A 26,071-nucleotide genomic window follows, 5' to 3' on the forward strand; every position below is an offset into this window, starting at 1 on the left:
CCGCGGCCTTTGTCTGCGCTGTCACATGGGCCGCGGTGCGGGATTTAAGCGGGGCTCCGCAGGACATGCCGTGAGCGGCGCGCCGCAGCCCTGCCCGCAGCGGCAGCGCTCCGCCCGGCCGGGGATGCGGCTCTAGCGGCCCCGCGATGAGCGGCTCCTCCATGGCGAAGAGCGAGTCCCGCACTTCGCTGCTGAAGGCGGCGGGGAGCGGGAGGGCGGCGGGCGCCCAGCCCCGACCCCAGCCCCGCGGCGGCCGTGCCCGGGACGGCAGAGGACGAGGCGGGCAGGCGGGCGGGGAGTCGAGCCGGGAGGCGCTCCCCGGGGAGCCCAGTGCCCGCAGGCCGCTCTGCCACCCGGGCGCCCGCGAGGACGGAGCGAGGGGCGCGGGGAAGCTGTCACATGGATGGGGGGAGAGCCAGCCGGAGCCCGCGGAAGGAGGTCCAAGGAGAGGAGGCAGCGGCAAGGAAGCGGCGCGGCCAGCCCGGCACCACCACCATCCCCCGCCGCACGGCAACCACGGTCACCCCCAGGACCAGCAGCAGCTCTCAGACAGGGATGGGGAGGAGGCGGAGGAGGACTTTTTCCTCAGTCACAGGCAGAGGTCCAGCAGAGAGTCCCTGAAGCTCTCAGAGGGCGCCTCGCCTCTGTCCAAATCCAGCAGCAAGTGCTCCACCAAGTCCAGCGGCAGCGAGCGGTCGGTGGAAGCGGACCCCCTTTTCCACCAGCTGCACCCCATGCTCAGCTCGGTCTTCGGCCAGGTAAGGGGCGCGGAGCCCCCGCCGCCTCCGCCTTCTCCCCCTTCCTCCCTCCGTCCCTCCCTCCCCTCCGCGCCCCCGTCCCGCTGCCGGGCGCCGACCCCCGGGTTGCAGCCGCGCTGTAAATGCACTGCTTCCTGCCTCAGCGTCCCCGGAGCGGCTGGGGCGCTGCGGAGCGACCCCGGGGGATCCCCGAGCTGCCCGCCGGGATAGCGCGCTCCGACCGCCGCGGGGCACGGCCGCGACCCGAGGGCGCTGTCGGTGGTGCTGGCGGGAGCCGTGCTTTGCCAACCGCCGGGGGAAAAAGTTGCGGCTCTGCCTGGTGAGGGTGAGAGTCGGGGAAGCGATTTTTTTTCCTTTTTTTTTTTTCTTTTTTCTTTTTTTTTTCCTCCAAAAAAAGATATTTACTTATTAGATTCTATCTCTCTGGCTCCCCGCCTTGCTTTGCTGTATTTGTTTACATCTCCTTATGGTACATTTCTGTACAATCAGCGTATGAATCATTTCTGATGGCAGAAGCTGTCAGGAGAAGGTAGTGGGGAGGATGACAAAAAAATCCTGACCCAATTCCGAAGCCTTCCCAATCACTATGTTAGGATGGAACAGATGCTTTCGGTGTTTGCGAGCGCTTTCGGTACAAAGCTGTCATTTTTAGCTGCCTCTGGTAGTGGAATTACCCGGCAGGGCTACTACCTACCCTTTAAAAATGAAAAGGCAGAGGGAAACTGGCTTGAAATTTTCTTTTAGAGCCGTTTAGGGATGTTACCGGGAGATGTAATCTCCAGGAAGATTAATGTAACTGCAATCTCCCAGGAGCACAATTATAGGTATAAGCCAGCAGCCTGGGTGGCAGCTCTGGAAGTGATCGATTAAGCCAGAATTAGGATTTGTGGGTTTCCTTCTCGTTGTCGTGTGTTTTATTTTATTTTATTTATTTATTTTAAAGTGGATTTGGGAGGCTTTTCAGAATGCCCTTTCAAATCGAGATTATGGAGAGAACAAGGAGAATTTTTATGATTTAAGGGAAGGACGTGACACACCTCTCCCTGTTCAGTCTGCTGTCAGGACGTGTTGTCTACTTCTGTTCATCTTGACTTCTCTAGAGGAAAATCAAACCTCAGCTGTTCTCAGCAGCTCTGCATCCTCACTAACAGTCGGCTGCGTATGAGAGTTACAATTGTGTTTACTCAGAATGAGACAGAGATGTACCAGAAATAGATGAACATTCTGTAGCAGCAATCAGAAGGGCCTCGTGAGTGCTGTGGTGCCCAGCTGGGTCACAGCAAATGGTATTGTTTGAAAATCTGGGGGCTCAGAAATCCATGGGCTCAGTGCTGCCTCACAGTTCCGAGGAACGTGAAGATGCATCCGAGAACAGATTCGAAGTCTGAGGAGCTGTTTGTCCCCAGAGTGCCAGGAACACGACAGACCCAGCTCAGGGCTCCTCCCCACAGTCCTTTCCTGAACAGCAGCTTTTTACCTGCATTGCTGCTTGCATTCCAGTGCCAGGAGACACTTCCGAGCACCATAAACTTAGCAAAATTTAATTCTGGCCTCAAACAGTGCAACTTACAGAAAAGAGACAGATTCTGGCTTTTGGTTTTCCACTCTCTACATAGCAACAACGCTGAGAAACAATCAGCAACACCTTCATTTGTGAGCGTAATATTATTTATTCCCATTCCCCCCTGTATTCATCTCTCACTTTCTTTGAAGTAACTGTGAGAAAGCAACCATCCAGTGGGGGATTTAGGAGTGGGATGCAGTAGGGCTGTTCAGGGATTTGTGTATAGAGGCAGGGGAGCTGCAATATGGGATGTGCAAAGAGCTGTATACTGGAGGACAGATGTGAAGATTTTTTTTGTAGCGGTATCGAGTCCTCAGCTGAATAAAAGCTGTAGGATCAGAACTGGAAAATTCTGTCGTGGAAATGAATGGTGGAGATGTTGTTGTTGTGAGTGGACAAATAACTGCTGTGCACTGTGTAGAAGTGTGAGGGATATCTCAGGGCACAGAAGGACTCCCACCTGCAGAGCCCTGGTTGGAGCCAGGGCTGAGCTGTGGTCACAAGCACAGAAGTGCCCCGGACTGCAGCATGAGGCTGCAGGTGCTGTAACAGCAGCCTGCTTCGTGATGCAATTAGAAGAGAGCAAGAGCTCAGAAGACGATTCATTTAATCCAAAAACTTCTTTCCAGCCCACACAGCCCACTGTGCAACAGTTAAAACAGTAATTTTGCAGTACATGTAAGGAGGGAAGCACAGCGATGCACGTCTGCAGCTGTGATCCAGCAGCACTGGCATGTCTTGTCCCAGCTCTACAGATGTGGAACACCATCCTTGTTCCAGCATGGTGCGGATGCAGGCACCACAGAGGTACAGTCAGATCTGCAGAAGACATTGCAGGGATGACTTCACAGAGGATGTCATTGCAGTAAGAGCAAAAAGGAGCAGTCTGGAACCACAGGATTTTGTCTGAGGGAGACAGATTTGTAACTGTGCAGGAAAAAGACAGAGTGAAGGCAGAAGTGCCATGTTTACATAACTGGCACAGCAATATAGTGCACTGTGGGTGTGTACTCCAGGAGAATGCTAAGATACAGCCAGGATACAGGATGCAGTGCTATTTTATTAATTGGGCTCATGCGATATCGGTGCAGGGATGTCGTAATATCATAAGACAGTCATACTCATTTAGGGCATCCCAGCGTTACACGAATTAACAAACACAGGGGCGTGTGATGATGTATTAATATAAGCCAGGATGTCGTCTTAGCCTGATGAAACGTTCCCCCGCCGGCTCGGAGAGGCAGCAGCAGCAGCAAAGCTGTGGAGTTTGCAGCAGGTGAGCGTGCGATGCTGCACAGCACCGAGCAGAGGAACACAGCACTGACAGCACAGCAGCGTGGTAATGTGATCCTGTGCAGAAGAGAGATGTGATACTGGTGCCATGCGGCAGGAGTTTGGCAGTGCACGGACGTGGTGACAGTGTGGTGTTGTAGCTTGACAGAAGAGTTTAGCGGTCTAATGAAGCAGTAATACAATGTTCCAGATGGGAGCTGTTCTGTATGGCGGTGATCGCTTTTGGCTTGATATTAGCAAAGGGTTGTGCCAGCCTGACAGCACCGTCCCATTGCAGCAAAAGGCAGCAAGGGTGGTGTTATTACCATGCTGCCCTTCTGATAGCACAGCCATGAGTTAGCACAGGGACATTGCCACCAAGAGACACAGTGACACGACACAGCAGTATGGGCTGGTTGTGCCTCACGTGTGGCAGTGGGACAGCAGTGGTTGCTCAGTCCAGCAGTGAGAGCGGGGCAGTGACTCAATGATGCGGCTGGTGGGAGATCCCTGTGATCATGCAGCAAAATGGGATAGTGGCACGAGAAGGAGTGTGGGGAGGGAGATAATTCCATTTTGGCCTGTAGCAGGAGGATGTCGGGGTCCGGGCAGTAAGGGAGTCATGTAGCAATAAGCACGCTGTCACTTCTGACACAGTCCTGCAGAGCAGCCACAGGATGCGGTTTTGCAGCAGCACGATACCGAGTGGCAGCACGCCCCTAACAACAGGGAGCAGCAATACCTCATCTGCAGCCACAGCAGTGAGGGGCAGCCCAGCTGCAGGACGGCGTGACTGATGTGACAGCAGCAGTTTGAGCAGCGCAGGGGCTGGGAGGGCAGTGCAGGGGCAGCAGGACTGCGATGCAACAGTTCTGTGGCAGCACTCACAGGGCAGCAGCGACGCGGCAGCAGCACCTACAGGGCAGCAACATTTTGGCACTTGGGCTCAATGGTGCAGGTACTGCGGCACAGGAATGCGGTGGTTCTGTGCTCTGTGCTCCTGTGCCCTACGGTTGGCCTCACCAGCACCTTTAAGAGAGCTTTTTTTGGCCCTTCCTATGCAGTATTAACCTGCAAGCGATCCTGCCATGTGAGACCTGACTAGCTTCAGAGCTCTTTAGCTTTCACACCCTGTCTGCCTGTTAAATTTTTCAGTGAAGTGATTCTCCAACAGTTTTCTGTCAATTGCTTCTGGTAGCATGGGGATCAGAGGGGTCAAATAATGCCACGGGGAATCATTAAATATTTAGGGACTTCTGCTGTTAGCACTGTGGCCAAAGGGGCTTTTGTATTTCTATTTGTACAGGCAGTTAAAAGCCACTCCTGTCTGCACCACCTCCCATTCCTCTTACGATGTCAGTGTCCATTAAAGTAGGGAAGGCATCTTTGTGCATCTCTCAAATCATTTTTATGTTCTTGCCCTGCTTGATCTTTCTTTACTCATGGGCTTTAGTTAATCCTGACGGGTCTTAATGGACCTAGGAGCTAACCGGCATGATGGAAGTGGCCGTTTTGGGCCAGGATGTGTGCCCACACTGGGGGGAAAGCAGGAGAAAGGCACATTCTCTGAACCACATGGGAGTGGATCGGGAGAATGCACCTTGTCCAGCCTTGCTGGTTGACCTTGATCCCTCAAATGGCTCCAGCTTCATTTGATTCCAATGAGAGTTTTGCTGCATCAGGACTGAGCGTGGAACTCAGCCAGCAGAGAGCCCTGGGAGTCTCTTGCTGCTGAGGGGAGTGGCATTACTGGCCTTGTGATGGAAACTTAACAGCTGCCCCCAGGTATGAGCAAGGCAGGCTGCTGTGTGCTGGGCTGGCACTGGGAAATATGGGATGATTCATTGTGGGATAGCAGAGGTGGAGGTGAAATGGTCTGCAGGTTCTTGTATGCTGTGCTATACCGTACTGCACGGCAAGTGCAGCAGTGATGTGACAAGGCTCATGGCAAACTAAGGGCAGCTTCTCATAGCTGTTCATTTACAATGTTAAATCAATGGAGTAATTTGGAATGATTTTTTTTTTTTCCTGTGGTTCAAACGGACTGGCAACCACAGTGATGCTGACCCGACTGTGTAACCTTTGCTTACTGATACTGAACTGGGGTGTGCAGGTTAGAAGCAACAAAATCCAGAAGAAACACCACGTTCCCTTTCCCTGCTTCCCTTCCTTTTTTTCAGGCACCTTTGAGAGCTCAGAGACAACCCCAGACATGTCCTCAAGGTGCTCTGCCCCATCCTGCTGTGCCCCATGTTCCTGCTGTGCTCCCACTGTTTGTGTGGGATGCACTCTGCCAGCCAGGCTCTTGCCTTTGGGAGCCCCTTCCCTGTTGCTGGGGTCCTGGGCCTGGCCATGCAGGTGTGTTGGAGCAGGATGGAGCCCTGTGGCTCCATGCTTCCAGTGGGGAATGGCACGTCCTGCTGAGCAGCAGGCAGCTGTTTGCAGTGCTCCAGGTGCCCGCATACATCTCATACAGCTTCTGTGCTTCCTGCCCTGCATGTGCTGGCACAGCCCGTGTCTGTGCATGTAAGATGACATAAAGAGCCTTCATATAAATGTCCCGTCTGTACCAACAGTCTGTACGCATGCAGCTGCTGATAAATGTGTGTGACCATACAAGCACTCTGTGCATACATATGTTCCTGTGCTTAAAACCAACAGAGTATATCTCTGCCTGCTGATAGCCACCATACCTGGCAAGGTACGTCTCATGCGTTTTCTGTAGTGATGGACACGGACACAGAAGAACACTGATCTGTGTCAGCACATCCACTCAGCTCCCCACTTGCTCAACTTGGAGAGGAACTTATCACATTCATTGCTTCTAAAAAGCTGGAGGGATGGGAGCCAGCCATGGGGAATCACTGAAGGGCAGTGCTGCCTGCTTGCAGTGGATCTGCCAGTAAACATTAATCTTTGTCAGTGATTTACTTTTTAAACAAATGTATTTTAAAAGGATATGGAAAGGCATCAAAATAAAACCAAGCTAAAGGAACCTTCATTAAATATTAAATTCATGAAATATACAGCAGCATGAGCTAATGCACTGAAAGCACAGCCCTCTGGTTGGATTCAGCTTATCTTCTGAGAGACTAAAATCTTTCAATAATGAATTAACCATCATTTAAATTAGTCCACTGTGCATTCCACCGATCTATAGCACCTTGATTTTTGTTTGATGCAGTGCTGGGTTTGAACAAAGTGTCGGGAAAGAATTGCTTTAGATGGAGTGAATGGGCTGCAGGTTTGGCAGCTGTGTTAGCTGTGGCTCGTTCTAGCACTGCAGCTTCAGTAGCTGGTTTTCCCCAGTGAGTCCATGTGTGGTATAGTGGTATTGATTTCCAATAACAAGGAGCTATATGATACGCATCCAGTAAAAGATGCTTAGCCAACTTTGGGTTCCCTTTTTAATAATCCTCTGACATTCCTGTGACCTTAGAGAGCAACGGCAGTGCCCATGAACTCGAGTAATCCTCCAATTTCAGTCGAATGCCCCTCTTAGAAATATGGACAAACAGTAGTCATGGCTTCTATAGTCGTTTTTCATTTGTTTAGTAGTTCTCTGCACCAGCATAAGACCACAAGCTCAATACTATGTATAAATTAAGTCATTAACAATATTCTAATCTCTATTCTATCCATTCCTCCCTTAGAGTACTTTGCACCTTGCATCTTTGGAAAGAATATATAGCATTGCTTCATCCCACACAGATGAAATAAACTCTCTGCTCTTGGAAGGAAGCAGGCAACCATGTAACTTTGTGAGGCATCATGTCACAACAGTCGAAGGCAGGAAGCAGAAAACCGCCAACAGCCCCACTGTGCTCTGCTGAAATAACACAGAAGGGTTTTAGGTGGTTTGTGACCAGCTGCATTTAAACCTAGCCGGAGGTCTTCTACTGGGATACGCAGTTTGATCCTTCCAAAGGTGCTGTCAGATCCTTGCTTAGAATAGAAGTGAGACAGACCTCCGTCTCTCCCGTGTCCCTGCGGGTTTGGTTTGCAGTGTTTGGTTAGTATTGACTGCCAGGGCTCAGCTCATCTTAAACCAGCCGTGCTTCCGCAGCACCTCAGCGTGCCAGTCACATACTGACCACTCCTGTCCCCTTTTCCTTTGAAAGAGGTAAAGGATCCAGGGCACAATTAGCTGCTTCTGCAGCAGTCCCAGACAGAGAGTGATTCACAGTTCTTCTATTCCTCAGCAAAGGCAAGGGACCGCATAAGGTTTGTTTTAAACCATCCTTGTGCTGAATATACATGGCAAACTGTTACAGCAACTTCTGGGCTGTCAAGCTTGTACTTGTCTTTTTGTAGCCCATTGAAAAGCAAAAAATAGCTGCAACACACTGTGCTCTGACCAGCACATCTTCTGTGCAGGGACTTGGAAGGTGGGTTAGTGCAAAATACGTGCGTCAGGTCTGCATGGAAGGTGTCAGGAGTTTGGCACACTCTCATTTCTTTTAATCTAACGTGGGACAGAGCTAGCTAATTACAGGCAAAGCTGCTCTCGACAGAAGCTGACAGTCCAGGGTTTGTTACCTTGAGAGGGATGGAAAACATTCTTGCTCTTTTTAATAACCCTTCTGTTGTTTGTGATTGAATATGATCCAATTGCTCTAATGGAGGAGAATATTATGCACAGCATGAGTCAGCAACGCTTTCCTTCTGGAACAGCTGACAGCAAAGAAAGTTCCCAAACTCTCTGCAGAAATATTCCTCCCCCCGGATGAGGATATGGGCTGCATCTGCCAGTACCTGCTGGTGCTGCCTTTTGAGATGGACCTGTGCTTAAGGTTCATTCAAGGTTAGAAGTCAAATTCAGTATGCAGCAGAAGCACTTGGGAGCTTGGTGCAGACAAAATGGAAGCCAGTCGCAGAAGTTTGGAATTCCAGTGGCTGGGAGCTTTGAAGCAGGGTTTGTGGCAGCACTGGCAAGAGAAAGATGTTGACACATCCAAATGCTATGGCACATTTCAGGTCATCCAATAAACAGGAGTGGGTTGGTTCTTGTAAAATACAGATCTGTAACCATTAAGTGAATCTCTTCAGAGATCACCCGTTCCCACTTAGTGAGATTGTCCTTTGCACTGTTTTTGTGTTGTGACACAAGCAACAACCTGATGTAGCATTCCAGCAAGTGAAAGTCATGTACTGAAACAAGTCTTCCTGTACAAATCTATGCTTCCATTGGAAAGATTTGCCAAGCAAAGTTGCAGTCTGATGAGCAGTCCCATTTTTGAACTGATTTTTGTTCTTTGTTGTAGCAGTCAGCTACACTGGATAATCACTGGATAAAGTCTCTGACAGCTACCAAGTGATAAACCATGGTGGGATCCAACATTTTCCTACGGAAAGAGTGTTTGTACCAGTGGGACCAGCCTGAAGTATAGCACCACTGCTTTTTAAAGAATTCAAAGATACTAAACCACCCAGATCACTCCCTGTTCAGTGCCAAGACATCCATCCTCCTCCATGCTCTGTGCTAAGGTCAGTCAGCGTGCCAAACTCTTCTTGCTTGTAAGCTGAAAGCTCACTTAGTGCCAAAATACATCCACAGAGGTTTCTGCTCTTCTTGTGGTCTTTGGAGGAAAGAGGGGAATTCAGGCACATAGACAAGTCCTGCATTTCACAAAGTTCCTACTGATTTTTAGAAAGTTTACAACAGGGCCCCAGACCATAAAAGAACAGTGTGATTGCCACAAAGAACAGTGTGGGAAAGCCAGTATACATGCATGTGCAGCCCTCCCACACGCACCCTGACTACCCCAGATATAGGCATGCCCACAGATCAGCACCTACACACAAATGCTTTTGACACACTTATTCTCAGCATCCTGTTCTCTTACAGCAGCCTGAGTTGGAGGAAGGGAGAAAATATGTTCCTTCTAACCTAATCTTCTAATGACCTTTCTGCTAACCCCACTTTCCTGCATATCTCTAAGCTGCTGTGGTGGTGATGGGAACAAGATTCCAATGATTTTCCTCCAAAAAAACTCAGCAGGGTCATCTGTTAGATTGTGATGTGCTGCCCAGTTTTCTGAAGAGATTCAGGGTAAATAAGAAGATAAGAAAATTGTTTACGATGGTATCTCTCAGGCCCCTTGTGGCTCTGCCAGAGTTCTTGCAGAGTCAAAGGACTGTGAATATGTGATTCGATGCAAACGGGCTCCCATCACCTCTTCCCTTCCTGGACCATGAGCAACCTTCCAAACCTGGTGGGTGATTTCTGCACCCTCTTTGCTTTGCATTTCCTATAACTGCCTGCAACTGCAGGGAAGAAAAGTAGGAGAGCAGGCAGCTGAAGTAATTTTCTGTTAGCTGGTTCATAATGCTCTGGTACAAGCTAATACTCATGAGGTGACCATCTCAACTTTTGTTGAGAGGCACTTACTGTACGACACGCTTAGTCTTTCATTGCTATCCCCAGCAATGTGGGGCTGCTGTGGATTCTCCTCGTTCCTTTGCTCAGCTCCCTTGCTCCAGGAGGAAGAGGAAAGGGGCAGTTCTCGACTGCAGGGCATTCCTGGCTTCTGCTGCCTGTCACAGGGAGATTCATTCTTGGCAGTGAGGCAATGCTCTCTTCTCTCTCTGGAATTGGAGTCATTTGTCTTGGGCAGGGGCTCAGGCGCCTTGCCTGCTGTGTGGCAGCTCCTGCTCAAGGGAGACACGCACTTCATCAATAAACAAGGAGCCTGGAGAATGGTTCCAAGTGGCAGAGGACATTATTATTGACTGGCACACTGATTGAGCGTAGGTCAACCTTCTATTAGCTGCTTTAAGAGGGGAAAGAGAAAAGGAACTGAAGATAGCAGCCCTGAGAGGAGCTGGGAGTTTCAGCATCCTCCTGCACTGTCTCCTGCTGCAAGCGCCCAGGGCTGGCACAGCCCATGAGGAGTGACTGTGCATTTCCCTCGTGTCAGGGATCTTCCAGCCTTGACAAGAGGTGGCAGGGCCAGCTTGCTTTGTGGGGGTGTGCTCTGATGTGGAGATTTCCAGACCAGAGCTTCCCCACCCCCTTTGTCCATCTCTCTCTGCTTGCCCTGCACACAATGGGTGTCTTCCAGTCTGACTTTGAAGGGCCTGGGGGCCTTTGGGCACCTCCTCCCCAGTCATGCAGTGATGAATACCCTGAGGGAACTGTTCCTCTTCTTTCCCTCTTGGGAGGAGGTTAATGCAACGAAGAGTAAGAAGCTCTGTCCCACGTTGCTGTGCACTTCTGGCTGTGACTGGAACTGGACAAGCTGTTGGCTTTTGTCGTAGTTGCATTCCTAAACTAATCTCCTCACGTGGAAGAAGCCTCTAAAGTCTAAAACAACTGTTGGTGCACTTTACAGTCATACTTAATTTGCCACAGCACCATCAGAATGGAAGCAGAATAAGCCCTGCTTTGTCATGACATTGATAGCTCATCCTTCTCTCTCCTAGAGCCTTACAGCTGTTGGGAGAGTGAGTGGCTTCTGCACAAAAAAAGCACTGTTAAAGTGCTCAGTCCACGGGTTGGTCTTTGCAGAACCTTTTGTTTGGAACTATGCTTGCAAAGGAAGTTGTGACATTTTTCAGCTGAGCATCTGAGCATCCAACAAGGCTGCTGCAGAGACAAGCGATAGGATCATTGCCAGCCTTCTTGAAGGAGGAAATTCTTCATGGCATTACATGTGGAGCTGCGACCTCAGTGGCTTCATGGCTAAGGATGCATTCGCTGTCCTGTTCAGGTCCTGTTTCCTGGGGGTGATGGTGAGTTTTTTGTTGCAATTTAAACCTCCTTTTGGACTGAATGCTCCAATGCTCAGCCTGAGAACAAAGGAAAAGGTATGGGGGACTCATCCCTTTTCTTTCAGAAAAGATTCTGTTGTCAAACAGGTTTAAAGCCCAGATTCAGAGCTAGTTCTAGGTTTGGGAGCTCCTTATTTATCCCAGGAGTAAGGTGTTTGGAAATAGAATGAATGGATCCGATGTCCAAAATCTTTGCTTCACATCACCCGGCCTGGGGCCGTTCAGATTTCTGGTTCAGGTGTGAGCTCATCTATGGTAGGTGCAGGAAGACCTGTGGTTGCTTTCTACTTGCAGAAAGCTGGAAAAACTTTACCATAAGACTGGCTCAAGATCTCTCCCTTGTGGTTAAAAATTACTGTCCTTGGGCTGAGAGCACCGTAGGATCCCGGACTGCTGCCTCCCAGCTTGCTTCCACTGTGGCAGGAAAAGATTGAGGGACTTGTGGGTCTGCTAGTCTTTATAAGCTGAAACAGGTCCCACCCAGCTAAATGGTCCATTTCTGCTCCAAAACGAGCTCTGCACTCTGCTCCAAGCCCCTAAGTGGATTGCCTTCTGGCCAGCCTAGCTCTCCAGTGATTGAAAAGCCGAGAGGAGTCAGAAGGGGGGTGGGGAGGGTTGCGGTGTTAGAGGCTGTGTGTACCCAAACTAGCTGGATTCGCTGAACTCATCACCGAAATCGCTTCTTGCAGTGCCTCTCTGTTTTAATTCTGCCTGAATCAGCCCTCTCCCATGAGTGAAACAATCTTGCCTGCAGATTGAGGGGGGTGGGAGGGATTTGAACATTAATCTGATGTAGATTATACATCCGCCTCCCTCTCTCCCCTTCTCACTCTCTCTCCCTCTCTCTCCCTCTCTCTGTCTGTTTCTCTCCCCTCCCTCTCCTTCCTGCTTCATCTCTTCAAGAAAGTGAACATAAAGTAAAAGCACGGAGAGAGAGAGGCAGAGAGAGAAAAAGCTCCCTGAAGAGGGAAGCCCCAGCAGCCAGTAGCTGTTTGGATTTGCCTTGCGCTGCCTTTCTTGCTTTGCTCCCAAGGAATACCTTTAATGGGATCATTTGCTTCAGTTCCTTTATAACCAAGTCCACCGGAAAGGCAGACTCAACATATTATGGGCAACTGTGTGAAGTCTCCACTGAGAAACCTCTCGAAAAAGGTATGTTCCCCAAATCAAAGTGCATTGTGCGTTTCCACCCCCGCTTCTTGGGATGGGTGACGTCATGGGCAGATGGGAAAGGGAGGTGGGAGAGACACAAGGATGTGTACAAAGGGTTCAGATCTCTGCAGGAGTCTTTTCTGTAAGAGCTGCACGTGCAGGTGCAGCCACTAGAGCCTGGGATGCCACTACGTGAGCGTAAATCAGTGTGTGCACATGCATGCACGTGAGTAGGTGTGTGCCCCACTCCGTGGCTGTGCAGCTGACCACTGCTGTGTGTGCAGGTTTGTCCCTGCCGATGTGCACAACACACTGACGTGCACTGTCAGTGCATCTCAGTGTATGTGTAAACCTGTCAGTTTGTGTACGTGTGCACACGTGTGTGCGTGTGCTTCAACCAAGAGGTGTCTGCATGTGTCTGGTTGTGTGTGTCGTTTCTCCTGGGACATACATTCATGGACATGTGAGTGGGTGTGTGTTCGTATGTACTCCTGTTGGGACATAGCACAAATAAGCACAATTAATGAGCATATCTGTAGTATGTGTGTGTCCTTTATGTCTCTACATACTCACTCAGAGGTGTGTGAGCAGGTGGCAGTGTTTGTTGTGTGTGTGCACGTGGGGAAGATGTGTGACACACCTATCCCTGCTTGTATGGCTGTGTGTGCCTGTCTCATAGTGCATGTCCTCACAGAAGTCTGTCTGTAGGCAGGCATATGTTTTTATGTGCATCCATCTTTCCATACGCACATATTGCTGGTATGCATTTGGGTACAGAAGCATGTTTTTCTGCAATCTGTCCATGCCTTAGAGGTATGGACAGAGGCATTAGCTGCGTGTTCATGCATTGTGTTGCACGTCAGTATGGCCCATGTGTGTGCTGCACTTCATAGGCAAGCTGCCACCTGTGCCTGTTAGGCTCAAGTCCACGAACTGCTCTGTGCTGAGATTTTAAAATGGTCCCAGGATAAATTAGATTCAGGGATTATTCTGCTCTTAGGGACCAGACTGCAGTGAGAACAATTTGTCCTAGTGGTAGTTCTTGTCTGACTGCAGAAGGTGTTGCAGCACTGTGTACCTGTCAGCCACACAGCTCTTGCTTGGCGTTGCTGAAAATCCAATAACTCAGTGAAAAGCTGGTTGATTCCCTCATGAAGTTAGGCTAAGCATCTGAAATATTTAAATGAAGAGCTACATCTGCAGAGACCTTGCTGGCAGCAAATGCCACTGCCCTTGGGATGCTGCATGCAGGAGACCTTGCAGTGAGCAGAGCACTTCTCTGCTAGGGAGGCCTAAGTTGTGCCTCTTCTGTGTGGGAGCACAGTTTACTTGTTAGCAGCTGTAAACAAGGTCAGTAATGATACAGCTGTGGCACGAAGGGACAGCTGGGATACATGAGGAGGGAGTTCATCATCGGGCAGTTTGATAGTGCCAAGACCAGTCCCTGGGTCAGGGTGACCTTCAGGAAGAGGCAGTAGGTGAGGCTTACCCAAATGCACATCTGAAAGAAGAGCACTTTGGCTGTTCCTAGGTTGCCTCCAACTTGCAATGAAAGGAGCTGGCTGCAGCTGTGCTCAACATGATCAAGGAAATTGCAATTAAAGTCTGAAGTGTGGCCAGGCTTCTTGAATCAAAATAGACTGAATAACTTATAAACTCTGTGTGATCAGTCTTTTAGGTAATTTATGCTTTCATTCCTAAAAGCTGCTTCAAATACTGCACTTTAGAAGTGCTATTGAGAAGGCCTGGGAAGGCAGGACTAAAGAGAGGAAGTTAGGAAGCTGAGTTAGAGAATTCTCAGACTTCAGCCCAGCCTCAGGAACTAATCCTGAGATATCCTGGGGGCTGTGCTGTCCTCCAGGCTGTAACACACGTGGTTATGGTGGATGCTTGGTAGGTCACTCATGCTGTACATCTTCATTTGGCCTTTTTGTTATCCTTGGCTTTTTTTCTCAGATTTTACCTGGGACAAACTCAGAGGGAAGGCAGTGAGGAAGATGAGGAGCTGGGCCCTGGGTGGTACAAAGTTATATTGGGAAGAAGTAATCGTTCTCTGCCTGCTTCTCTCCTATGTCCTCACCCCACTCCTGTCTCCCTAAAGCTCCTTTGAACGTGAAGGTCCTGGGACCACAGCACTACTTTGCTGTTAAGCCTGAACCACCAGGCACAGCTTTCTCATTGCTTTGATCTTTGCCATGTGCTCCTGCCTCAGCGGGTGGAAACAGAGTTAAGATGATTAGGAGAATGGCTTAGGAATCTGAAGGCCTTTTGCTCATAATATCCATTCCTGAGGGCAAGTTGTTGGAGGGACATTACCTGCTCATACTTTTCTTGCACTTCACTGAAATGGCAACGAGGGACTGTAGATGATGTGTGTGTGAAAGCTGAGCTTGGGTAACTGGATTTATTCTCTTCAATATGTGACTTCAACCAGAAAGCTGGGGACTCTTTCCAGGTGCTGGCTGGCCTGGTCAGGGACTCATCCTTGTCTGTTTGGTGATAATGTTCAGGCTTTCTGTCTCCCAGTGCTGGCAGGCAGCAGGCTTGCTTTCCCCAGGGACCCTGCTGGCCAGCCTGGTGCCTTTCTACTCTCAGTGGTGATGAAGAGGCACCTCTGGAGCTGGTGCTCAGCAAAGACCCTCTGGCATGCAGACCCTGTCCTTTCCTTGTATTTTCCTTGTTGTGCATGTTGCCTTCCCCCTCTAACAGGCAGCTGACATTGCTTTGCTCCCCTCTCACGGCTTTCCTCCTGGCTCTGCCTGGATAAAGGAATGTGGTAGAGGGAATGCTTTCAGGAGAAACCTGGGAGGCTGCTAGGCAGAGGGAATCCTGCCTGGAGCTGCCAGGCAGGGCAGGAGCCCCTGCAGGTGTCACACTGAGAGACCTGGCACTGGGTGTCTGGCCAGCTCTTCACTGCTCCTGGCAACTGCTTCATCAAACTGGCAATATTTACACACACAGGAAAATAATGGGACGATCATCCTTCAGTACTGCCGAGTGAATTGGCAGGAAGCTCAATTAACTGGAAGGGTCAGAAAACAAGGATTAGGTGCAGGCTATGGGGCCTTTGGTCTTTCATCTGTCTTCGCTGGAATTAAACGCAGAACTGATGTGGGCTATTTTAAGTGAGCCGTATTATTTGCAATACTGAACTGAAAAAATGTGCCAAGAATAAAAGCTGGTAATTTTTGAAATGACATTGTGCTGATGTCACGAAGCTATGCAGCTCAACACAGATGCCATGATATTTAGCTGAGCTGGTAATATGCCAGTTGTGGATGGATGCTCATCTTTTAGGTTTTTAAGGACAAGTGTCCTATGTGTCACACTTAATTGGAGACAGATTTTCACCTTTTCCATGACTGCAACGAAAATGCTTTTCTGCTTGATGATTTTCTTTCTTTGCAGCTTGCTTTTGTTTTGATGCTTAATATTCACATGACATTATACACAAGCAGATTGGTGTAAGACCATAAAAATGCAAACAATGAGCCATGTGTGCGAGGCAGTGGCACACGGTAGACACAGCAAATCGATACAATAGGTTTGGATAAGTGTGAGAGAGGTGTGTGTGTGTGTGAGAGAGAGAGAGAGATGCTTTAGCCTGAAAAAGCACCTCAGGCTTTAAGGAAAGGGTTAATGGAGGAGACAGTGACAATTGACAGCATCTCTGATCACCCCTGGGAACACTGGCTGTAAAAGTAGTCATTCCTGAAGAGGAATCTGATGTATGATTAATGTTTATTCTATAAAACCAAGGGTCCTGTGGGTTGTGCTGGCTTTTTATAGCTGCATGGGAATATCAGGATAAGATGTTTTTTGCAGAGCCAGGGAAATGCATTTCTATAAAAGGAAAGCAGTGCCTCCTTATAAAACCCAGTGCTGGATTCTGTTCTGGAGCCCCAGCTTAGCAGGACGTGCACTTATAAAAATGTGCAAATGCAAACAGACAAAGCTGTTGTGCTTGTGACTGCTCTACACTTGGAAATGTAAGCAATGAGAAGAGGTCAGTGCAGTAACTGCCTGAAACCTTGAGGATGTAACTAATTAGCACTGGAACAAGGAGTGTGAGCCGGCTGCTGGCAGAGCCACCTGATGCCCTAAAAGGCCTTTTGATAACACTGTATCGTGCGTGATGCTGGCTGATGAAACGTAAAGTGGAGCCAGAGCGTCTGGGGAGGCCCTGCCTCGCCTCCTGGGGAGGCCTTGGCCAACACAGCTCTGCCAGCAGCTCTGCCCAGGGCACGCGTCCCGTTGTGCCGGGCTGTGCTTGGCCTTCGCAGCTCACTTGAGGAATCATTAACTCTGGAGCCGGCAGTGGGAGCTCAGCCCTTTGGGCTCTCCCTGGGTAGATGTGAGAGTTGAGAGTTTGATGTCATTTCAAAGCGAAATTCTCTCGGTCGGCTGTACTTCTGTCAGCTTTTGAAAGTGAACTGCTGGACTTAGTGCTTCTATACAGCCCATAATAGATCAGTGGGGGGGACGCAGCGTGGACCGGATGAAGGAAATTTAGCAATAATGGCTCTGCGAGGCGGTTCAGTAAATCTTCAGAGGAAAGGCTGGGTGAGACAGGGAGGTAACATCCTCTGTTGTGTTGTTTGCTTGCTGCTGGTTGGCTGGGAAGATCCGCCATGAGGAGAAGACGTGCTATAAGGCTGTCCAGACGAGCGAAGAGGGGCCGTCGGAGTACCAGGGTCCGCTCATGGTGCTGGCCCAGAACTGCGCCGTCATGCACAACCTGCTGGGGCCAGCATGCATCTTCCTGAGGAAGGGCTTCGCAGAAAACAGGCAGCCTGTACGTAAGTTACACCCTGCCGGGCGAGACATGCACTAAGCCACGTGGACCTGAGCCAGGGATGCGGGGCTGCCCGTGTGCCCCGTGTGCGGGGAGCTCTGTAACCCCCGGCCCTGGGCCTCCAGCATCCCGGCTCCAGCTCCAGCAAACGCAATCACGAGCAAATGTCTAACCTGAAGGATGTGCAAAGATAAACCTGTGCCTAAACACCCAGTCAGGGGGATTCTAAAAGTGCAGCTGTGAAAAATAGATCAAAGCCTAAACTCAAGCAGATGAAGTTCCATGGATTTAGGAGAAGAATTTAGGACCTCGGGTCTTACGCAATCAGAGGGACTCCAGAGGAGTCCAGTATTCAAAGCTGTTGTTCCAGCAGGACGTCAACCTCACATTCCCAGAGGCTCAGATTAGCATTTAGGGCTAAATAGTCGCTTTCATGCAAATCAGGGCATCCATATTGGGAACACGCTGTCCCACAGAGATGCCCGTATTTGTTACTGTTGCTGTCAGCTCACAGCAAGCATGCTAATACAAGCAGAAACGAGCATGCATCTGCCTCCTTGCAGAAGCCCAAATGTAGTCTCTCATCCACTCTTATACGCAGCCTGACACTGCAGCATTCCCAGCCAAAGAAACCAAAGAACATCAGTCTGTCCTCATGTTGGTAAATAGTGCCAGACGGCCAAACGCTATTACCTGTACACACAGATAGATAGCAAAAACACATCTATCCACTCCTATTTGTGACTGTGTTCATGTGTATCTGCACATAAACAATGAAAAATATATTTGTATATAAATTCAAATGTATGCATGTGGACATGTTAAATACACAGGGGCATGCACCTCAATATCACATCTTTTCAAGAAGTAACGTGTGGTTTTGCACATAAGGTTCGATTCTGACAACAATGTATTTAAAGACATGCACAAAGAAGCCTGATGAGTGAGGATGTGCAGTGTTACACACCAATCCAGTGCATTTCATATTCTTCTGATAAAACAAAACTCACCCCAATTACCTGACAGAGCTTTCTTGCCCCTCTAGGAAATGCCTCCCACAGTGATGTACAGCTGGAGGAGACATCCAGATCTTTATTTCCAAAACCTCATTTTCAACCGACAACCCAAAAAAGAACTGCACTCAGTCATTATTGATCAAAGGGATTTTGTTCCTAATCTTCAACCACTAAGTGATCACATTCCTTAAGTCAGTTCATTGAAACACGAGGTGTGACAGTGTGACACCAGCGCACGGACAGAGCTGCCACTGCAGGAAATGGGCCCAGCTCCTCGCAGAAGGCTCAGGCTGACAGGTAGCCGTGCTCAGCCCTGCAAAGCCAGTGTACCCTAAGATATTTCCAAAATAGGATTAGCAATGTCTCTGCCCTGTTGTAGAATAAATGCATCTGATAAACAGCTTTATTTTTACTGACTCTCTAGACCAACTGGATTTACTGTGCATGGAACAGAAATAAATGAGAGTAAGACCATTATGTAAAATGGACTTTCTGAGGGTCACCTCTGCTCATGTCTAGGATCTAAACTCTGAACAGTTGTATTCCTCTTTCCGTATGTTCTCCAAAAGCATTAGAGTGATTCAGCCCATTTCTTCTCGAGCTATTTTCCTCCTTTATCTTTTTATTTTCTCAAATTCTTTTCTCAAATTTAAACCAGAAAACCTCTCCGTGACGTTAGTTCCCACTTGAGTCACATTTTTGGAGGGACGCAAACCCTCCTCCTCCTTTTGCATTTGCAGCCTGTGGCTCTGATGATAGAATCAGCATGTGCAAAGATATGCTTGGAGCCCTGCAAATGTGAATGCCTCGGTGCGTGGAATTAGAGCTGAAGCCCTCATTTCTGACACGTGTCGGTCATGTTGCTTGCAACGTGGTGAGTGGGGAGGAGGACAGGTTGTGCTGCTGCGCTGGAGGAAGGCCTGGGCCCGTCCTCAGGCACTCTCACAAGACAGCAGTTCTGCCACTGTCGGTGCCACAGTGGCAACCACAGCCCTGAGGCTGCTGCAGGGGAGCAGTGTGTGTGAGCTCTTTGCAGTGAGGTGCACGCGGTGTCGGCGCTGCCCACAGCAGTTCTCATCTGCTGCTTTATGTGAGGCAGGAGGGCAATAAAGCCTCCTGCATCCGGTACGTGGGGGTCGGACTGCTTTATTGCTTGGTGTTAATGAAAGCAGAACAAATGGGATGACATGTTTGAAAATACCAGGTCTGTGAAGGATGAAGCTGCAGAGCCAGCACGCTCTGACTGCTCCATCCAGCGCAGAGATGCCTCTGGGAAGGTTATGAGTGGCAAGCTGGTCACTGCTCTGGCACAGCCCCTTTTGCATAGACGTAAACCAGCGTGTGTCCTAGTTTGCTGTGCACTCTGAGCAGCCGCCATTAGTTTCCAGAGGAGCCTGTGGTTACATAGCAAAGGATCACCCTTCTCCAACTGTTCAAGGGCACTGTCTCCGGGGACGTGCGGTGAGACTGCAGGACACCCGGAAGGCAAGGAGAAACTCCCCATGGCTGAGGGGAAGAGCCGAGAGTCAGACGACAAAAGAGATTGCTTTTCTGTGTTTCCAAATTCACTGATGTTTTGGATTTGCCTGGGAGCCATGAGAGGAATTAGAAAGGGCATTTAAACCAGAAAGCAGTGCATTTCCATGCTCGTCTCTTCTTCTTGATGCAGTGTTGGAATTTTCCTATACTTTTTTATATCCTCCCCCTTCTTCCAAGAAATTCAAATTGGATGTTGCAGTGTTTCCTGAACATGGTGAATCCTTGTCCTGTTTTGTTTGTAGATGACCTTGAGGATGTATATGTTGTGTGTCTGCCTGGTTCCAAAGTGCTTGTGTGAGGCTGGGGGGAAGGGGAGAGCTCCTGTCTTCCTGGGGTGACTGACTGCAGGAGGTGGCATGGGGGCATTGGCTGGAGGATTGCTCCTGGCTGTCCTTGTCTCACTAGCAGGACAGGGATCAGGCAGGGATCCAAGCAGACAGTGCTGTAGCTTCTGGTGGCAGGAGCATCTTCCAGCTATTTTGATCCGGCTGTTTCGACGGGAGCTGCAATAGGAAGGAAATACAGTCAGAGCTGTAGAGCAGCTGCAGGGCCAGTCTGTGCTCCAGGACTTGTGCTGGGGAATGACGCAAGGAGCCCTGTGATACTCACAGCACTGTCAGGTGGGGATGCCACATGCAGGGCTTATGCTGGCCCAGGTTTCTTCTGTTTGGGGGAATATCCTTCACAGCCCTGTCCAGCAGATGGGATGGAGAGGGGCTTCCACAGAAAAGCTAGGTAGATGGTATTAAACATGTCATCACCTTCTTGTTTCTTCTCTTGCTTTCTGGCTTGTCCCCAGAACTGTTTGCCCCAACAAGTGCTGTTCTGAAATTTTGTCTGTGGTGAGCAAATGACTTAAACGTAGTGTGTTCTGTTTTTGCAGGATAGAGAACTGCGTCCAGAAGAAATTGAAGGTAAAAGTTGCCGCTCCTTCTGTGTCACCTTTCTCTCTGTCCAGTAAAAACATGCTGGCTGGCTGTTCCAGGTTGGCCCCCAGGGTGTAAAATAATTTGGGCAAATTGCTGGAATAATTCCTGGCAATCCTAGCAAAATAAATAATATGTAAAACTGCAACAATGCTGACTGTAGAGGAATTTACAGGTAATACAGCGTGAGGAGGATAAATGAGGAAAAGGGAGATTGGCTGTCAGAGAGCTGCTGTACACCCAACTCCCACAGGAAGTATTGAAGAGCATGACAAAGGGGTTTGGCTTTAAAGAAGCTCATCCTTGCAGTCAGGACTATAGAATATAGTGCATGGGTGAAAGATGGGAAAACTTACTACTTCCAGTTTCTTTTGGGAGTGCAGTTTAAGAGAGATCAGTCCGTGATACTTCAAAGCCTCTGCAGTCAAAGCGTGCCTTCTTGTAATGAAATCAGCAATATCAGCTCTATCAGCAATGCTGATAGAAGAGTTTAATGTTACTCCAGTCATTGCTTCTTCATAGGGATATCTGCTAGGAAATGTGTGTGTCTTGGAGAGTCAGGCCTCATAAAATGCTGCTTCTGGGGAGGTTTCTTGGAAAAAGTATTTCAGGCTGTCACTGACAATTGCATTCTTTTTGGATCCACTCCTGCAGAATTAAGAGAAGCCTTTAAGGAGTTTGATAAAGACAAGGATGGGTTTATTAACTGCAGGGACCTGGGGAACTGCATGCGAACCATGGGCTACATGCCTACTGAAATGGAGCTCATAGAACTCTCCCAGCAGATCAACATGAACTGTGAGTAATATCCACCCATCTGTACCTTCCTGTGGCTGCTGTGCCCTGCATCACTGCTTTGGGCTGCTGCAGTCTCTTGTTGTTTCCATTCATTTTTTTTTTTTCCTCCTCTTTTTCTTTCCCTCCCTTTTTTCATTCTCATGTTTTGCTCCCTATCATTTCTCTGTTCAGTTGTGATCCAAGCACTTGATGTGCTGGGTTTTTTTGGTTTACTAAAAGAGTGGACTGTTTGGATTGTGTTTTGTGTGAGCAACATAAGGAATAGCTGTCCCCCATGCTTAAATCTTTCAGATGCCCTTGATTTGGACAGTCAGACATTAGTGTACATGTCATGGATGTCATCATACTGAAGCTGGTGTCAGATGGCATCATACTAAAGAAGGAGAAGGGGAAGATGGAGATGCTTTGGTCAGAATGGGTGGTGGATGGGCTGTTCGGTCTGCTCTGGTGTTTGTGCATTGGCTGTGTGCCTGCAGATGGTCTGTGAGCTGTGCTGGTGGAGGCGAGGCAAAATGTTGCAGATCTGTCTGATGCACTGTGATGGTTTGTGCCCTTGTCTTTCACCATTGGTTTTTGTCACCACTTGTCTGTGGCAGTGTGGGATGTTACCCTTGGCCAGGTGGGAAAATGAATATTTTGTGCATGTTGTTTTTGACATAGACCTGTGTAGAAAAGAGAAGGGACCAGTAGTTGTAACATATACGACCATTCACACGTAAAGAACAGCTGATAGCTATAGCACTCAAGTGATTAGGAACTGCAGGGTGTTACTGCCAGCTTTCAGATAGAGGGCAAACAAGAAAAGGGATAAATCTGATGAGTAAACAATTGGACATACATTAGCCACAGCTCATGGAGTAAGACACTGCTGCGTGGCACTGCCCAGGCCAGGCAGGAACATCATGCTGTGCCTTTGCCGAATCCACTGGCACAGGTACAGCAGAGGGTTGCTATAAGCTGTAGTAAGATCAAGCCTTTAATTCTTGGTACATGATGCCATAAGGATGTGACAATCTGTGGCACCATAGGATGAAGTAGCTTGGGCTCATTCTACCTATCCTGCAATCCAGGAAATGCAAGACACTGTAAAAGTACCTGTGCTTTTCTTTCCACTGTCCTCCACCTTCCGTGCTTTGCTGCCGGCAGAACCAAGCCCTCTGGGGCATGCTGAAGTGCAAAGGGACTGTTCAGCTTGGCTAACAAATTGAGTTCTTACACACAATCTTTCATCTTATCCCAAGTGGGTGGCCATGTGGATTTTGAAGATTTTGTTGAGCTGATGGGACCAAAGCTGCTGGCAGAAACTGCAGACATGATTGGTGTAAAAGAGCTCCGTGATGCCTTCAGAGAGGTGAGTGCTTCTTACCGTGTGGCCCCAAGGTGAGTGACAGGAAACTGGAAAGAGAGAAGATCTAGGGGGAAGAAAAGAGGAGGAGAGAGCAGCAGAGTGGAAGAATGAGAAAGAGCCAACCAGGCATGAAACAAGGGAGGAGCAGAGAACACTCAGATAAGGGAGCTCTTGAGGAAAGGAAGAGGAAAGCTGGTGCAGACGTGGTAGTGATGAGAGGTTTTTGAGGAGAAAAGGCATACCGAATCCAGACCAAAAGGAACGTGAAGGAGGAAAAAGAGGGACACAAAAGGCATGCAGAAAAAATAGGGCACTCAAGAGCAGGGCAATACAAAGTCCAACCCAATGCAAGATCCATTTTCCTTAACTGTATTTCCCCTGCTGGCATTTTTTCATGTACTTGCAGTTTGACACTAATGGTGATGGGGAGATCAGCACCAGTGAGCTGCGAGAAGCCATGAAGAAGCTTCTAGGGCAGCAGGTGGGTCATCGGGATATTGAAGAGATCATCCGGGACGTGGATCTGAATGGAGATGGGCGCGTTGACTTTGAAGGTGAGAAGGGACGAATGCTCCCTGTCCATCTGCTGTCGTGTGAGGCAGAGCTTCAGCTTGGAGGTGGAAGCAGAAAGGAAGACTTGCATGCTCTGAGTCCAGATATCTGAAGTACGGAGGAAAAAAAAGAAATAATTCCTTAGCTGAGTATTTGTTTGTGTATCCTTCTTGTGCTGTACTGCTATTTCAATCTGGTATCAGCAGTTCTAGCATAGGAAGAGATATGTCCTGTCACAGAGAAAGAGCTTCTGCTGCTCGTATGCAGTGCCAGACTTCATTTTAGGGGGCATTTTCTTCCCATTCAATCTATTGCAAGAGCTGTGAGGAGACTGGTGCAGGTTTGGAGATTGCATTGCACCCTTCATTTCCTCTCGCTCACCTTATTGTCTGGGTTTATAGAGATTTTGCTTCTGTACCTTTATCCCAGAAGTTGGTCACGTGCTAGTTGTGCCACTATCACTGTTGATAGCTGATCCTCTAGATCATGTTTAATCCTAGAGAGAATTCATTTCTTCTCCCACTTCCCATGCCAGAAGAAGTTGGAAAGAGTAAGATTGATTATGGTACTATCCTGGACATTAGGCATGGCACGAGTAATGTTAATAGAGCTCAGGTTCCTGGTAAGGAAAGCAGTTGCTGTCATCAGACAATTAAGCATACCCAAGAGTTGGAAGGCACAAGAACACGGCAGGCTGCTTGTTTTCCTAGTGCAGATGTTCTAATGCACTGATTACACGACAGTAGCTCCCCTTGTTCCCGGCAGCTGAATTATGTTAGACAGTTAAAATACATGAAATACTAGTATCATTTTCTCAGTGAGTTACTGCTTTAGTTGTCAAAGGACAGCTCCATCAACAGAAAAAGAGGAGCCAAAGGGGTAATTTCCACTGCCCTCCTCTTTGTGATTATTAATTTCCGGTCAGTTCAAGTGTAGAATGAAAACACATTTATATTTGATGGCATCTGCACTCGATTTTAACTCTTGTAATTGACTTCACAAGCTGCAGGGTGGTGAAGAAATAGATCCAGGATATCCTTCCAGTTAATCTGTATCTTCAAAAACAAGTAATCCATCAAAGCAAACTTTTCTATACAAATAAATACTGGTACCTACTAAAACATTAGTGCTCTCCAACACTGGGTCTCCTGCAAGTGGCAGGTTTAGCAGGCTTAGCAGGCTTGCTAGGAACTTGTGCTGTCATCCCAAGGCTACAAACCAGCCTGCTCCAAAATTACAGTGAAAGGAGGAAATATAAATATTAAAAAATAAAATTTGCAATAATTTGTTCCAGGGAGTTGGTTGTGCAAACAAGGCTGTGCTCTGGGAAGGATCAGAGGAAATGAACTGCCCTGCTACAGGGATCATATTACCTTACCTAACACAAGGATTAAAGCCCGTTTTGTGTGAGCTCCTCAGGGCCAGCCATGGAATTGCACTAACTTGTTGGCAGCGTGTGGAGCCCCAGTGTCCACTGGCTGCGTATCTCCATGGAATGAGAGCTGGGTTGGAGACCAGGGGTGTTTTCTGCTTCAGGGCTGTCTTTTCTTGTTGGTTGCAGAGTTTGTTCGCATGATGTCCCGTTGAAGAATATTCTCAGCTAAAGAAAAATCAGCACCTTAGAGAGGGCAGAAGAGGACCTAGATGGAGCATCTAGCCCCGATGTTCCCACAGGAAGGTTTATCGGCTGGCTGCAAATGGGACATTGCAAGATGACCTGCTGCTCCTCCCTCACGGTGGTCCCCATGCCCCTCCACCCTTTCACACTGTGAAAGACTTACAACTTCCTACAACTGGAACCATTCCTCTGAGATGATTGCAGGAAACTGCAGAGCCAGGACTTGCCATGATGCTTTCATGGGTTATTTGCAACTTTAGACTCCTCCTTCCCAGCTTTATTCTCCCACCAGTTGCTGCAAAGCAAGAGCAGGAGAAATCCTCTTGGCTTGGTGGATGAGAGCAAAGCCATTGGAACTGGTGGCAGCCTCAGGGCGTGCTCTGCACTTCTTGGTTTCCCTTGGTGAACCCTGTCTGTGTTTGCTGTCTATGCGTGTGTCTATCTGTGTGGAGTTATTTATGCTTCCTCAGCACAAATTTGCATCTCCCGTGGTTATGTTTACCAAAAGTAAATTCAAATACATGTCTTGTGGGGGGAAAGCGATAAATATGCACGCTGAAATGATGTGGAGCCTGGATGTCCGTGTGAGAGGCGGTGGTGGGGCTGGGGGGGAAGGGCTGTGGCAGATACACACGTTGGCATGTTGCACCAGGATTGAGGGCCAGTCCTGGCTGTGGGACGGGGAGATCCTGCCAGCCACAAAGCCTGAAGCCGGGCTCTGCCCTCCCTGCTGCTGGCCCCCACCTCTCCACCCCACTTGCAATGGGGCGAGTGAGAGCTCCTGCAGCCCCGGAGTGAGGAGCAACGGGAGGAATGGCACCAGGTGAGGCAGCCATATCTACCCTCCCATTTTTGGACATTTTCAAACCCGACTGTCAGCGTATGCACAGTGAAGGACTGTGCTGTGGGGCTGCTGTAACCGTTGGTGCTGAGGATTGGCCAGAAGCCCTGTGGACTCCT

At 48.8% G+C, this 26,071-nt stretch overlaps 1 protein-coding gene across 3 annotated transcripts; it reads left to right on the forward strand.

Moving 5' to 3' along the window:
* The first annotated feature begins 420 nt into the window (after nucleotides 1–420).
* CABP1 (calcium binding protein 1) lies at nucleotides 421–25,675 on the forward strand. Of its 3 annotated transcripts, none has more exons than XM_042828892.1 (7): nucleotides 421–758; nucleotides 17,144–17,314; nucleotides 20,753–20,783; nucleotides 21,450–21,593; nucleotides 22,835–22,944; nucleotides 23,348–23,495; nucleotides 25,055–25,675. In XM_042828892.1, exons 1-7 carry the CDS (start codon nucleotides 735–737, stop codon nucleotides 25,078–25,080), a joined length of 654 nt encoding a protein of 217 aa, XP_042684826.1. In that variant the 5' UTR covers nucleotides 421–734; the 3' UTR covers nucleotides 25,081–25,675. The 3 variants fall into 3 exon arrangements, with proteins under 3 accessions (XP_042684826.1, XP_042684823.1, XP_042684825.1); XM_042828889.1 differs by lacking the exon at nucleotides 421–758 and adding an exon at nucleotides 12,293–12,519; XM_042828891.1 differs by lacking the exons at nucleotides 421–758; nucleotides 17,144–17,314 and adding an exon at nucleotides 12,297–12,519.
* The last annotated feature ends 396 nt before the right edge of the window (nucleotides 25,676–26,071 follow it).

The sequence above is a fragment of the Centrocercus urophasianus genome, unplaced genomic scaffold (genome assembly GCF_019232065.1).
Source record: "Centrocercus urophasianus isolate 14NV4802_14NV808 unplaced genomic scaffold, USGS_Curo_1.0 seq_30, whole genome shotgun sequence".
In the NCBI taxonomy this organism is placed as follows: Eukaryota; Metazoa; Chordata; class Aves; order Galliformes; family Phasianidae; genus Centrocercus; species Centrocercus urophasianus.